The 15,452-nt window shown below is 39.5% G+C and overlaps 1 protein-coding gene across 2 annotated transcripts in view; it reads right to left on the reverse strand.

Moving 5' to 3' along the window:
- Positions 1-365: 365 nt before the first annotated feature.
- PLCXD1 (phosphatidylinositol specific phospholipase C X domain containing 1) overlaps positions 366-15,452 on the reverse strand; it is a 39,149-nt gene continuing 24,062 nt past the window's right edge. The window contains exons 4-7 of one of the 2 annotated variants that reach the window (XM_069072912.1): positions 12,796-12,924; positions 11,220-11,375; positions 4,679-4,862; positions 366-2,636 (exon numbers count right to left, since the gene is read on the reverse strand). In XM_069072912.1, the coding sequence (XP_068929013.1) occupies positions 2,398-2,636; positions 4,679-4,862; positions 11,220-11,375; positions 12,796-12,924 (708 nt within the window). In that variant the 3' untranslated portion in view covers positions 366-2,397. The remainder of the gene's footprint in view (positions 2,637-4,678; positions 4,863-11,219; positions 11,376-12,795; positions 12,925-15,452) is intronic. The other variant, XM_069072913.1, reaches the window with a different exon arrangement.

The raw sequence follows: 15,452 nt of genomic DNA on the forward strand, positions 1-15,452 counted from the left end.
GGGAGGAGGGGCAAAGATATTGGAGTGGTTTTCCGTTTCTTTTTCTGGCTCATTTTACACATGAGGAACTGAGGCAAACAGGCTTAAGTGATTTTGCCCAGGGTCACCCAGCTAGTGTCTGAGACCAAATTTGAAATCACGAAGATGAATCTTCCTCACTTCAGGCACTGTATCCATTGTGCCCCCTAGCTGCCCTTCAAGGACTTTGAAGAAGAAATCCTGAAAGATTACTATAGTATTAAAATAGTTTTAATATTGTTGGGCTTCATTTGGATAATAGAAAAAAATCTCACATCGCACTGTACAACAACCTGCAGTATTAAAGAGAACATTGGCAATTAGATACATTTCTAGGTATCCATAACTTTTTAATTTTAAATTTTTTATTATGAATTTGTCCAACATAAACAAAAATAATTTCCATTTACAGTGAAAAACAAGAAAAGAGAATTTCTGTGTGAAACCGTGGATCTGTTTTGTGTTTTTAAAAATACATAATAAATTTAACAGTAACTCCAATGCCATCCTGATTGTCTGTGTCTCTCTCTAAACTTCCTTCTGCTTTCTTCCGTGTATTTTGTAATTGTTTCATTGACCCTCTTTTTTTCCCCATGATATCAAACTCCTCCACCCAAGAACACCTTCATCTCCTATAACAAATAAATAGCATCACACGAAAGAAACAGATCCACACATTAGCTATGTCAGAAATGTTTGCCTCATTCTGTCCCTCTAGAACATCATCTCTTATCAAGAGGCAGAAAGCAGACTTCATCACTGGTCTTCTGGAGCCTGCCCAAAACATTCCTTCTTGTAAGGAAAATGAAATAATAGACAACTCGTTTTTATTCTATTGCCAAAAACCCTAAAGTCACAGCATCTTAAAGCTACAGAAATAAAATGAGGTAATGTAGCCTTTTCGTTTTTGAAACTTGGACACATAGGTATGTGAATACAGGGAATGAGTGTTTGAGTGCAAGATAAAAGCAAGGGGTTAAAAAAAAAAAACCTTGAAAAACAACCAAAATAATTATGAGGGCAAAATTTCGACTTTAGATAGGGTACACAGAGCTCAAGTTCAAGGATGCTCAGAGAAGAGCAAAGGGGATCTGTGGGGTTGCTGGGGAATTCATGGAAAGCACGAAGATTTGAAGCAGCATTTTGATTAACTGCATGAGAATAGTAAATAGAGTCTAGGTGGGAGCAAAAGGGGACATTGTCAGGAGGAAAAAGTACTTTCATAAACAAAACGACGTGGGATTTGAGAAAGAAGAAAGTTCATTAAAGAAATAATGATCACTGCTCCCACAAATTCATATACAGGAAGCTGGTCATTTTCATTAGGACTCCAGATGGATATGCCAGAGAGTTTCATTAGAAACTGGTATAATGTAATGGGGATATGTTTCGAATATTGCTTATACAATATAATAAAATTTCTAGGAATAAGAATGAATTTATTAACATCTTTAATCTATGTAATAAATTGTTCTCAAACATCCCAAGAAATTTGTTCCATTATACAACTTGGAAACACTGAAGCAAATCAGTTAAGCCGGAGGCAAGCCTCGAGGGCCAGGGAAGAGGAAAGTCAACAGGGATTTCTAATGAAGCAAAAAACAATCTATGAATGTTAAATTCTGAGGAGAAATCCAAGACAATTGTACTTGTCCAACAAGAAAATAAAAAGCTTTTCACATTCAGTCGGACCTGTGGACTCATTTTTTGTGGCTGTCAAAATGCTGTTCTGGTGGTCTTTTAAAGAACTGAAGTATGTAAGTATATAAGTGAGTCTTTTATACCAAGGATTCTGCAGTATTTAGCATGACTGAACAGAGAATTTAAATTCATGCAAACCTTTTCTTAGGAGCTCCAGATGGTTCACCCTCTTATAAATTTTCCATAATTATTTGTATATATTATATAATCATTTCTTCCACTAGAGTCCTATTTGGATGCATTATTGTAGAATGTAAGTGACCTCAACTTCTTGAAGCCAGGCTCTGGCAGCTTGAAAGGCTTTTAAGTACAAGGCTAACAACAGTCTGAATTTGGAGAGGCATGACCAGAAGGTGGGGCACTAGGAGATAGCCAGAGCAGTCCATTAAACTCTCTACGTGGAGGGAGTGCCCACACTATAGTCATATCCTTAAGTAAAATGAAACTCACTTGGAAAACCTAAAGAATCATTGGCTTGTCTGAGAGGCAAAGCCAGGCATTGATTGCTAGAATTCCCAGGATTTCTGTTCTACGGCCACTACTGCTTGCCTCTACTCAGCCCCCTTTCCATTCCATTGTCCAATCAGAAACTCCAAAAAAAAAACCTAGAACAATTAAAAATCAGTCAACAAAGAGGGAACTTGAATACCTCATTTCAAAACAAAAAAAGGAACACAGTCAGTCTATAAGAAGTTTTTGATTAAGAGCAATGACATCACTGACAAAACTGTCAGATCCTACGAAGTCTCCGGCAATGATATTGGTGCACTTTGTCCCTGGCCCGGGACACTGTTTCTGAACCCATGCATTCAGGTATGGTAGGTTAGGCAAAGTCATCTTCTTCAGTGATCCAGATGGATGGGCCATAATATATGGAAAGTTTTCAGTAAGATTAATTCCTGCAACAAACAATTCATCTGAAACAAGAAAATGTTAGAAAATTATGCATCTGTTTGTTATATGTCACCTAAGCCAACAAATTATTCTACCCCTTTGTCTACCCATTTTTTCTCCATGTTTTGGGGGTCTCTTTGTTTCCATACAGAAGCTGGGGACTAGTAGTCTTATCTTCTTAGTGAATTGTGTTAACTCTATAGGAAAATAATTTGTTAAAATTCTATGCTCCAGGGGCGGCCAGGTAGCACAGCAAGTAAGAGCACCGGCTCCAGTGTTGAGAAAATCTGGAGATCGAATCCCAGGCTCAGACACTTAGCACCCACCCAGAAACACCTGGCCGTGTAACCTTGAGCAAGTTACTTAACCCCGATTGCTTAAAAAAAAAAAAATTCTATGCTCCATGACTGATTTGAAAATGTGTTTAATTGAAATGTACGTATAGGACTCAGATTATAAGCCATCTGGGGTGGAGAGAAGATTTAAAACTTATGGAAGTGAATGTTGAAAAGTAAAAATAAATAATAAATGGGGGGAGTGAGGAGAAACCCCCCCAAAAAAAAAAATAAAATGAGGAAAAAAAACTCTAGGAAAATAAATGTCTCTAGGTCCATGGCCCTGAAAAGTGAAAGTAAGGCAGCCATCACTTTCATCCAATTTCTTGGAAGTCAAAAACATCATGCTATAGACAAGTAATTACTATCAAAGAAGTTGAAGGCTTCTGCTGAATGCTGCTGGCAGTGTGGAGTGATGATGAAAGAATGCTGTGAAGTTGGGGCTGTGCGGTACAGTTGGAAAGAACACTAGACTTGAGTTCTAGTTCCTGCTGCACATGAGCCTGTGACCTTAGACAAATCACTCAGTCTAGTTCGGGTCCCATTTATCTCACCTATAAAACCATAAAAGACAAAACAAGACCTCCAAGGACCCCCCCAGCTCTAAAATCATGATCTGTGAAGTCTTTCTTTGCAGTTTTAAACATGGTCCTCTAGCTCACTGACTGAAAAAGCTAAGGTCACGAATCAAAAAAGCAAGGACTTGTTTCTGAACCACTGCCCCCCACGTACACAGAGCATTGCCTCCAAATTTAGAACCAATGAATATTTACTGAATGCCCACTGCAAGTGTGACTATGGACATTTGGCTTTCATCTATTCCTCAGTGCCATGACTATTTTTCTTCATGGTCCAGACTGGCCAGGTTTGTTATGTGTTTTCTTGGAAGTCACTTTTTTTGTTTGTTTTTTAAATACATTGACCAGTCAAATCTAAATTATACATGGAATAGCTTTAGAATTATGTCAGTAGTCATATGTATTTACCCACTGCATAACATGTTGTTTTCCAGTCATTCACTCATGTCCTACACTTTGTGACCCCAAGAATCACAGCACACCAATACTGTCCATGGGGCGTTCTTGCCATTTCCTTCTCCCATGGATTAAGACAAGCAGAGGTTAAGTGACTTGCCTAGGGTCACACAGTGAGTGTCCGAGGCCAGATTTGAACTTAAGTTTTCCTGACTCCGGGCCCAGCATTCCATCCACTGAGCCATGTGGCTGCCTCCTACTTAACTCTCTGCCTACTACATAACCTAACAGCTCCTTAAGCATAGCAGGCACTCAGTAACTATTTCTTGATTAGTGCATGAGAATGAGACATATAGACTTCATAGTGGTACAGTCCAACATAAACTTTGAATCTGCTACGGCCTCTGTAACATTAAAGTTCCTGCTAATGTCATCCCTGCATCAGATTGGCCAACTCATTGTTTCAAGTTTTGCTTCTCAAAAACACACCAACATGACTTACCGTCCAAACACTTAAAAATCAGTGGATCAAAAAACACCGGAGTATTCCTGAAAATAATGTTATAAAAATAAATGTTTTAGGGGTGGCCAGGTGGCTCAGCGAGTAAGAGCACTGGCTCCAGTGTCGATATGCCCTGGGGATCGAATCCCAGGCTCAGACACTTAGCACCCACCCAGAAACACCTGGCCGTGTAACCTTGAGCAAGTTACTTAACCCTGATTGCTTTAAAAAAATATAAAAAATAAATGTTTTACCTGGGCGTCCAGATTCTTTCATTGATTCCAAATAACAGATCAGATCATCTCTTTTCACTTTATTTCCCCACCAATATGGAATTCCAGGCCATAGCTCTTTGTGCCTATGCATAGTAATCTCATCTTCGTATGAGACAATAACCCTGTAACCATGTCTCCACAGATGCTTCAGTGTCAACAATTCCTAAAAGGCATTCAAAATCGGGAAAGTTACTGATAACCAAAAGTCATGGGTGTAGAGGAGTTCATATGTCCACCTCTCAAAAAGCATTTTAATTCTCTATAATGCAAAAATGACTTCACCTGTGTTGACAGTGTTTACCTGGATGTTTTCCTTTAAAAAAAAAAACAGAAGAATTTCGGGCACATAATTACAAGAGAAATTGGTTTTCCTCAAAAAGGATCACTATTAGAAATAATACTTGTTTTGATTATAGCACTACATAATCCAAATGTCAGAGTCTTACCAATAAAGTTATATCCTCACAACACCAAATCACATCTGTTAGACTCTACCTAAAGCAATTACCAAAAACAATATTGTTGTAATAGCAACCTCAGGTTCACAAGGGCTTAATATGCAGGCATATTCTCCAGAAATAAGGAATGTTTGTGTCAGACAATCTCGGAATTGGAAGAGACTTAAGAGGCCGTCCTCCAAACAATCCCTAAACGGGAATCGCTGCCTCCCGAGACAGTGCAATTCAATTTTGGATAGCTCTAGTTATTAGGAAGTTTTCCTTATACTGAGTTGAAATCTGCCTATGTGAAACTCTCATCCAGTGCTCCCAGTTGACCTCTAGGATCAAGATTGGAAGTTATTCAAATATATAAGCTTTTACTACACAGGCCGCAACTGTGATGGAATGGAAAGAAGACTGAATTTAGAATCCTTAGACTTAAGTTTGAATGTTGGTCGTGATATCTGCTGTGTGTTTTCTTGGACACATTATTTCACCTCATCTGTGAAATAGGGATACTCCTGTCCTGCCTACCTGATGGGGGTTTTGTCAAAGTCAAAGAAGCTAATTTATTCAAAAGTACTTTGTTCATTGTAAAAGGGAAGAGAAGGGAGGAGGGAGGAACAAAAGGAAGAAAGGAAGGAGGGAGGAAAGGATGTAGGAAGTGCCTACTATGTGCCAAACAGTATCAAATAACAAATATTATTTTATCATCTTCCTAACAGGAAGGGAGGTAGGTACCATTATTTTCCTCATTTTACAGTTCAGGAAACCGAGGTAGTTACGTGACTTGCCCAGGGTCACAGCTAGTGTCCCAGGCTAGATGTAAACTCAGGTCTTCCTGACTTCAGGCTTCTGGATTAGGAATAGGGATCGGACATGGGATTACACTAGTATGTGAAATTTCCTCTACCAGAGCAGACCAGCACCTTCTCTGCTGGTTTTAGAAAAGCTGGACAAAGCTCTGAGAGATCAAGAAACATCCCCAGGGTCACACAGCCAGTACATGTCAGAGGCAAATCTTGAACAGGTCTCCCTGACTTCCAAGTGAACTCTATCCACTATGGCTCACTGCCTATCAAAGCTGTAAAGCTCTGTATAAATATATACAATTATATCACATACTATGTCTTACTACTGTTTGATCTATTTTATGCGTTTCTATTGAGTCTTTGGTCCCTTTCTTCTTAGCCTGCTGAGGCACCTTACTTCTGCCTCTGTTAGAGCCTAAGAATTAGGAGATAAAAAAACAAACCCAAAGAAAAAGCACAAGATTTCACACTACATATGGATGAAGAAAAACCATACTTAACAAAAATGTATATTTCTAATATATCACAAGACCTCACTGAGACTACCTATCCTTAAAAGCATAAAAGGGTTGTTTGTTTTGTGTGTGTGTGTAATGCGAATGTAAATTTTAAAGATCTTCCCTGCCCCTAGGCTAAAGTGCACCAGAAGCCTGGGGAGGGAGGCTTGTTTTTCAGAAGATACTTTTTGATTGGCCAGTGGGTCAAAAAGGTTGTTACATTCTCTGAGCCAGGAGAAGGCTATATAAGCCCTGATGTGTAGCTTTGTTTTGGGACTCACTTTGAGAAGTGTTCTGTGATTTGATCTGAATTCTGGGAAGCCGTTGTTGAGAGTCCCCCGGCTTTGAAAAACCCAGAATGTGGAAACCCAGATGTTGACTGGGTATGGATGTAATGGTTGGACAGTTTGGAAATCTGTCTACTTGATGTTTCTGTCTTGATAATTATGCCTGTATACTTTGAGGTTCAGGGTGCTGACCTTTTCTCCTGAACAAGGTAAACGATATATGTCTGCCTGATTAAAGTAAGCTTGTTAACCCATTTTGAGTTGCTTTCCTTTAACAAAGCAGATCCAAGAACCTGTGTGAGCAGGCACCCTGGGGACACTGGGGTGCTTGCTGCAACAGTGTGTGTGTGTGAATTTATACAAGGGATAGGAACACTCCATCATCCCATGTCACACTATATCTAATTATGATCCCATTGACTTGAGAAACCCCCATACATGAAATGGAGAGAATCCCAAATCCTTATGAGGAAGATGTAAGGCAAGATGACCCTTAACTCCTGTGAAAAGGGCTGTCATTCAGATTAGACTCCTGAGCTATCATAATAAACACTAGCCTCTAGATGACTAGAGACTAGATGACTGCTAGAGACTCCTTGTTTATGTGGAAAGTTTTTGAGGGCCCTGAAAAAAATCAGCAACCTATGAAAGAAGTTTATGCAGAAAATTGAGAAGAGTGGGACAGTATGCTCACATTGTTGGAGTTTATTAAACATATCATGCTGTATATGAACTTGGATAAAACATCACTATAAAATGTGATAGGAAAATAATTGCACATGCAAGGAGCTTTCAATAACCTTTGGGTTTTTTATCTGGGTCATATGTTAACCACAACAAATCCTGCTTTTAGGTTTACAGACCACATTGAGAGTACTCTGCTTAATTACTTGCTCTGTGGGCATAGGCTTATCGGATTTAGAACTGAAAGGGACCTAGGAGATCACCTAATATGACCCTCTCATTTTACAGATGAAGAAATCACCCTAGAAAGGTAAAGTGACTTATTTAAGGTCACAGAAGTAGTGTTCCAAGCACACAGCACATTTTTTCTTAGAAGCCTTTGTTCTCTTCAAATTTCTGTGCAGACAATAGTATCTGAACAAAGTCTTTTCTGATTGCTAGCCCCCTCCTTAACGCCCCCCCAAAATTACTTGTATTTATTTTGTAGATATTTATATGCAATTTTCTTCATGAAACTCTTTCACTGAATGGCTTCCCACTGCCTACTCAGTGGCCCTGCCACTCACATCACCAGGGCTGCTGTGTTATTAGCATTACAGTACATCCTTGGAACAGTTATGGAGCAGGGGGAAGGCCAACTAATCAAAACATCCTGCCACGTCAGCTAAAAACAAAAGGAACTCCTTTAACACCCTGAGAGGATTCCAGGACGTAGTGTGCATACCAACAAAACATAGGAATGTCTTGTGAAGCTGTTGGTGCAGGCCTGGAGTCAGGAAGACTCAAATCTGGTCTCAGACTTTTATTGTCTGTGTGAACCTGGGCAAGTCACTTAACCACTTTGCCTCAGTTTCCTCCACTATAAAATGAGGATAATAATATTACCTACTTCACAAGGTTGATGTGAAGATCCAATGGGCTAATCTTTGTAAAAAGTGTTTAGCACAATGTCCAGCACATAGTGAGCACTCTATAAATGTTTATTCTGTTCCTCTTTCCCTTATACCAGTTATATGTATAATTAAACTTACCTAAAAACTCAGAAGTTTCCGTTATTTCACAGGTAAAGACACTTTCCCCACCAAGGCAGTCTCCTATAGCTCCATTCCTTATTCCATGATTTTAAGGCAAGGGTGGGGAACCTGCATCCTTGAAGCACATGTGACCCTCTCAGTCCTCAAGTGTGGCCCTTTGACTGAATCCAGACTTTGTTCTGGGAGGTTTGGATTCAGTCAAAGGCCCACACTTGAGGACATACAGGGTCACATGTGGCCTCGAGGCTGCAGGTTCCCCACCCCTGCCTTAGTGCCTTTGAACATGTGTTTTGTGAGTTGCTGTGACCAAAAAATAATCTATCCCTTCATAGCCACCATTCAGCTTTTCTGCTCTCAGTTTTGCTGGTCCACCAATGGCAGACACAGACATATAGCAGTACTGATGGAATCTTCATAAAGCTGTTCCCAGTCCCAGTATTCTAGCTTCCTTATAGGCCCCACTGAACAACAGGCCTAATGTCCCCACCTAACCACTGCCCATATCCTAACTTCTTCATATATGCCTCACTGCTCACTAGAACAACACGTGTGTCCGTGAACTCATATTCTCACAGAAACAGCAGGTGTGTCCATGTGATGGGATCCCAGCCACTGCCCCCAGACCCATTCCTCATATTTTCCACAGAGATAGCAGGTGTGTCCATGAGCTCAACCACAACCACAACCATTTATTCTCAAACAAGAACACAATACTCAGCAGGATGTGGACCCCAAAACAATAGAAGAGACGACTTTCCCTAAGTACCTACACAGTAATTGCAAAAGCTGTCCTTCAGGTGAACTTGTGACATAAAGAGACATTATATCCTATCATACCATATCATATTATGTTATATTACATTACATATAATATATAATAAATATGTCATATGTTGTTATGTTATGCTATATCATTATCATACATACCTCCAATGGATTTTTCTGTATGTATTGATAATTGCATGTGCAATTCTACTGAAGCTGGGACCCCTCCCCTATTACGCAATCCCTTAACAAACCCCTCCTGCCTTTTTAATATTCATAGTTTCTGCTATGTAATTGCATGTTTATCCTATAAAAATCCATCTTGCTCTCTCTGAAGTTGCTGGTTGCTCTTGGAATTTAGCCGGCACCATGAGAGGCATCAATCTCAATAAACACCTATACTTGGATTAGAGGTGGTCTTACTCTGAATTCTTTGAGACGGTTCCGCCACAACATGTCATGTAACCGAAACAGTATATTACCAGGTGAAAACTTTAATCCTCTTCATTTACTGGGACCTGGAAAAACTTACATTCTACTACCGAAGTCTTTGTGAACCCAAAGTTTCTTCCACAGCATCATGAGGACTTTGGCAGAAGATTATTCAACTGTTTACTGTAAAAATTTTGTCTAGCTTTCAGAGACTGAATTTTTTCTGGATTGCTGAGGGTTTTATCCCTTTAAGTACAAAAAAGCTCTAATTTTAGTCACTTGGAATACATATACACTTGCACATTTAACAATATAAAATTGGAATTCCTAAAAAAAAAAATTGAATGACAATGAAAAGAGCACTAGATTTGGGGTCAGAATACTTAGGTTCGAATCCTGCTCTGCCACTTACTACTATATGAACTTGAACAAGACACTTCCATTCTTTGGGCTTCTATAGTTCTCATCTGCAGAATGAGGAGGTTGGACTAATAACTCTAAATTCTCTTCCATCTCCTAACTATGTGTTCCATGAATAAATATATTTTGAATTTTCAATTACATGTTTAGGTTAATAAAATCATAGATGTAGAACCTCAGAAGCCATCTAATTCAACTCCCTCATTTTAGAAATGAGGAAACTAAGGCCCAGGAAGGTTAAATCCAAGGTCACATAGGTAGTAAGTGTCAGAGGTGGGATTTGAACACAGGACCTCTAATTCAGAGGTGATGAAAATCATATTGCTTCAAGTTCTACTAGGTTTTTAATTTGGCATCCAAATACTCAACAAGCTTCTCAAAAACCAAAGAAGCTGAATGTTTGAATATTCTACATTTATATTTGCCAGGGGAAGAAAGGAAGGAAGGAAGGAAGGAATTTATTAAGTACCTACTGTGTTAAACACACAGGAACCACCTAAGGGTTTAACTTTGGCTATTCAATTCATTCTTCTTTCTTGGAGCTGGGCCCACTCAGTTATGCTACAGAAAGTGTTGTCAGTTCTCTGTATGAACTACTTTAACTAATTGGTTGCTCTGATTCTTTTTTTTTTCTTTTGAGGGCCACCAAGATCTTCCTGCATAAATAAGGAGTTCCTATTCTTACACATCCAGATAGAGGCTAGTGTTTTATCACTATAGCTCAGCAGTTTAATCTTAGTGTCAGAGAGAGTTGCAGCCAGGGCCAGTCTGCCTTATGTCTTCTTCCTTCGGAGTTAAGGTTTCCTCTTATTTATTTATTTATTTACTCATTCATTCATTCATTCATTTATTTATTTATTTGTTTGTTTGTTTGTTTATTTATTTGTTGCTTTTTGGAGAGCAGTTGGGGTTAAGTGACTTGCCCAAGGTCACATGGCTATTTTTTGTGTTGAGTGTCTGAGGTCGATCTGAACTCAGGTAGGTCCTCCTGACTCCAAGGGCGGTGCTCCATTCACTGCACCACCTAGCGGCCCGAGTTGAGATTTTCTTTATCTCCCATCTAGAGTTTTCCCAATCCAATTTTCTTACCCAATCAATAGAAAAACCAACCAACTTTATAAACTGAGGAATATGAAATATTTTACTTACACCTCTGGGACACAGTGTTTTTCCAAAAATGTTTTTTATACAAGTGACAAGATATTGATGAAGTTCAGCAGTCATTCCTTCGAAATTCCTGCAGGCCAATATTACCACCTCCTTAGGGTGATTCTGTAACCACTCTGAAATGTCTGTTAGAGTATCCTGTGAAGGAAGAAAAATTCAAAACAAAACACATTTAAAAGACTCAAATAGAGCTCAACATTGAGAAAATAATCCCTACTTTAGGTTGAAACCATTAAATAATTTTGAGTCTCCAAACTGTCAAGTTACTGCCCTTATTATCAAAATTTTATATTTGTACTTTTGTTCAGTTTCCAGCCTAAACAGTTACATGTAACAATAAAACACAAAGCCAGCTTGAATAAGAGTGATTGGCAATTAAATAAAATAAAAATTGCAGCGTAGTCTTGCTGCTCCATCAAGGTCAGGTCAGTTTAGGGGATTTTGCATTGAACCTTGAAAGGTCAATAAATAGAAATTCATTGGCTCATGGCAGTGGAGAATTTTAAAGACCTATATAGAAAATGTTCTAAGTACATTTCTTCAAAGTGTCCACATTAGAAATGGCAAGTAATTCACTGGGTTCCTGCATCAGTCCAAGAGGTATAAATGATGTCCTGCAGCCAGATTTCGGGGAGTTAATCCCTCTTTTCAATGCAAACAAGAACAGACTTGGAAATTATACCCTTTACTGACAGGAAATTGAGAAGGAAACAAAAATCTGATGCCCTTATATTTCAACCATCTAAACCTTGAACAGATTTTATTTATGAAAGGCAAAGATAGAAAACATAGCCCTATGGGAACCAGGTTTCAGACCGCAGGAGATGTCCTTTCTTTGCTTTCCTGCACATGTTCTTTTGCCAACATATATTCTACTAAACTCCCACTTCCATACTGAGAAAGGTTAAAGGGGAAAGAAGACTCTACCACCTGGGCTGAGATTAGTCATGATTCCCATGCTGACCATTTCTGAAGCCATCAAAGTCAGCATTTCTCCACCCACCTCTCAAAGCCATGGGGAAAGTCACACAGTGGGGTGAATTGATTGCTCCACTTATTCAGAACCTTGCGTGTTCCCTTTTGTGACCTGTGAGCCTCCCTGCTGCTATTCAGGGGAAAAATAACAAGATCTCCTCTCCCTCCATAAGCCTATTTAGACTCAGAACAAAGAACATGTGTCATAGTTGTTTTTCTTTTACTAGACTAGAGAGCTCTGCCAGTATAATAAATACTGGGATGTAAAAGGTACTTTGCTTCCTACATCACTTAACTTCCTATCAAGGAAGAACGTGGACACTGGGAAGAAGCTGGCACATTCTTTTAGAAAATCAATCCTCTTCACATGAGGTTTGTTTCCCTGGAAATCAATGTTGATTTAAGAACCAAGATTGATCAAAGGTCAAATACCTTTATTTTTCCAACAGGATACATCTAAAAAACCCAAAATGGTATCTGATGAATCCAAACCCAGATGAGGTTTCCTGGCCCAATTAAAATTCAGTTTATAACAAGTCAACTGATCTTAACTCTCCATCAGTTTCAAACCATATTTCAGTACCTCCACTAAGGCCGTTGTATATACAAGGTGTACAAAGTGCAAATTCTTCTCAGAACCATCAATCATGTGAGCAATCCTCAGATCAAAATACCGGATTCCAGCATCCAGCTGTTCATTTATATTCAGTGCCTACCAGGTAGAGATCACCATAAATACTTTTGTTCACTGCAAGGAACACCCAGTTATTCATATAATTAATTGCATCATCAGAAGTCTGTGAAACAGAAAAAACAATTTTTTGTACCTTCATAGGCACCTTTTGGAGCCTTAGCAGGGCACACTGTATTGTAAGAATAGAACCCAGTAACAATAATGTTACTGTAGAAGTAGAAGAACAATAATGCTACTGTAGAAGTAACCACGAAGGAACTGTGATTTTATCTGTGATATAGATTACCACCCTTTTTTTTTGCTTTTTGGAGGGCAATTAGGGTTAAGTGACTTGCCCAAGGTCACATGGCTAGTAAGTGTGTCAAGCATCTGAATCCAGATTTGAACTCAGGTCCTCCTGACTCCAGGGCTGGTGCTCTATTCACTGAGCCACCTAGCCGCCCCCAATCACCACCCTTCTGAGTCTCAGAGAGCTAAGTGACTTGCCCATGGTCACAGCTAGTAAGGAGGAAGGATGGGGAAGGAAGCTATATAGTAATGATGATACAAAAGAAAAGATCCTTAGTGAAATATTTTTTTAAAAAATACACAGAGGAGAGAGGAAAGAAGTTCATAAGAAGATACAATCTCTGTAATTATTGGTAGTATTGTGATAGATTTACTATAGACTTCAAATAAAACAAGGCAGACATTGTAGAGATTCAAGGTTTTAAATACAATCCTATTTCCCATTCTTTGCATATTAAAATGTAGATGTTTGTTGGTGTTCATTAACTCATAATTTAAAAAATTTAAGCACTTTAGGCAAACAAAAAACAAACAAACACCTAAACCTACAGAATTCCCTCATCGTTTGCTTACTGAAAGATGCCCTCAAGATCCCATGGAGTGCTGTATCCAACAGCTCGGGTGACCCTTAGGCCCAGAAGGCGTTAGAAAAATACTTAGATTCCAGGTAATGTCTTAACCAAAGGTTATTAAACAAAGAAAAATCTGAACTGAGGATTTACCCTCAAGGTCCTCCAGCCAAAAATGAGTGGAAAAGAATGATCCAAGTGAAAGACAGAGATAATTAAGACAGAGGGCAAAGATGGCATTTTATATACAGAGGTGATCTGAGAAACCCCTGATTTGCCACAGTGGGGCACAATCCCACAATTAGATATGACTCTGGCTCCTTTCTGAGGAATATCACCCCTGATGCATTTAAATTAGAGATCAGTCTCTCATTATATCATTTTCTGACATGATCATTCAACTGAGACTGCTCTCTCTGGTTACCAATGACGTTTAATTGCCTAATCCAGGGGTGGGGAACGTGTGGCCTCAAGGCCAACATGGCCCTCTAAGAGGTCCTCAAGTGCGGCCCTTTGACTGAATCCAAACTTCACAGAATGAATCCCCTTAATTAAAGGATTTCTTCTATAAAACTTGGACTCAATCAAAAGAGCCCTCCCAAGGACCTAGAGGGCCATATGTGGTCTCCACCTTTAGTAATCTAATGTTATTTCCTCAGTCCTCATCTTTCTTGATGTCTCTGCAGCCTTTGACAATTCCCGGATTCTCTTTCCTCTCCAGGATTCCGTGATTGTTCTCTCCTGGTTCTCCTGTTACCTTTGTGACTAGGCCTCCTTTGCTAAATCTTCATCCCTGTTACATCCAGTAGCTGTGGGTGTCCCCAAAGGCTCTGTCATGGGCCTTCTTTCTCTCCTCCCCCTATACCATCTTACCTGATGATCCCATCAGTTCCTATGGTTCAAATTATCAACACTATATAGACGACTCTGAGAGCTATATATCTAGCCTTAGTCTTTCTCCTGAGCTACAGTCCTGCATCACCAAGTGTCTTTCGGGCATTTCAAACTAGATGTCCCACAGGCATCTCAAACTCAATGTGTTCAAAACTCATCTTCCCCCAACCCTCCCCTCTTCTAAACTTTGCTGTTACTGCCAAGCAGATCGCCATATATTCAGTCATCAGGCTTACCACCTCTATTCCTCACTCCTATTTACCCCACACAACCAATCTGTTGTCAGATCTTGTTTCTATCCTCACAACTCACATGTGGACCCTTCTCTCCACTTACAGAGCCACTGTAATTGAGAGACTTTCATTACCTCTTACCTAAAATATTGCAATATAATCTTTTAATTGTGGTTCCTGCCTCATCTCTCCTCCACTCAGCTGCCAAATGGATTTTTCTAAAGCATAGTTCTGACCGTGTCATTCAATAAACTGCAGGACTCCCTGTGACCTCCAGGATCAACTATAAAAACACTATTTGGCATTTTAAGCTCTTCACAACTGGCCTCTTTCTACCTTTCTTGTCTCATTACTGTGTGGTGAAAGGGCCATTTCACTTAGCTGCTGGGTGAATTGCATACCTAGTCCCAGCTCAGCAGCCAACCAAAAGCCCCCTCTTCACCATACAGTAATCAGACAAAAAACAGTTACACACTCTAAACTGGACAGCAGAGCCTACTTTTAGGTTTGCATGGAAACAGGCTTATCTAAAAAAAGGACTCAGAGAAGAAGGAAGGATTTC

This window comes from Petaurus breviceps, unplaced genomic scaffold (assembly GCF_028583685.1).
Source record: "Petaurus breviceps papuanus isolate PSGF00001 unplaced genomic scaffold, PetGlider_PUasm1.0 90849, whole genome shotgun sequence".
Taxonomy (NCBI): Eukaryota; Metazoa; Chordata; class Mammalia; order Diprotodontia; family Petauridae; genus Petaurus; species Petaurus breviceps.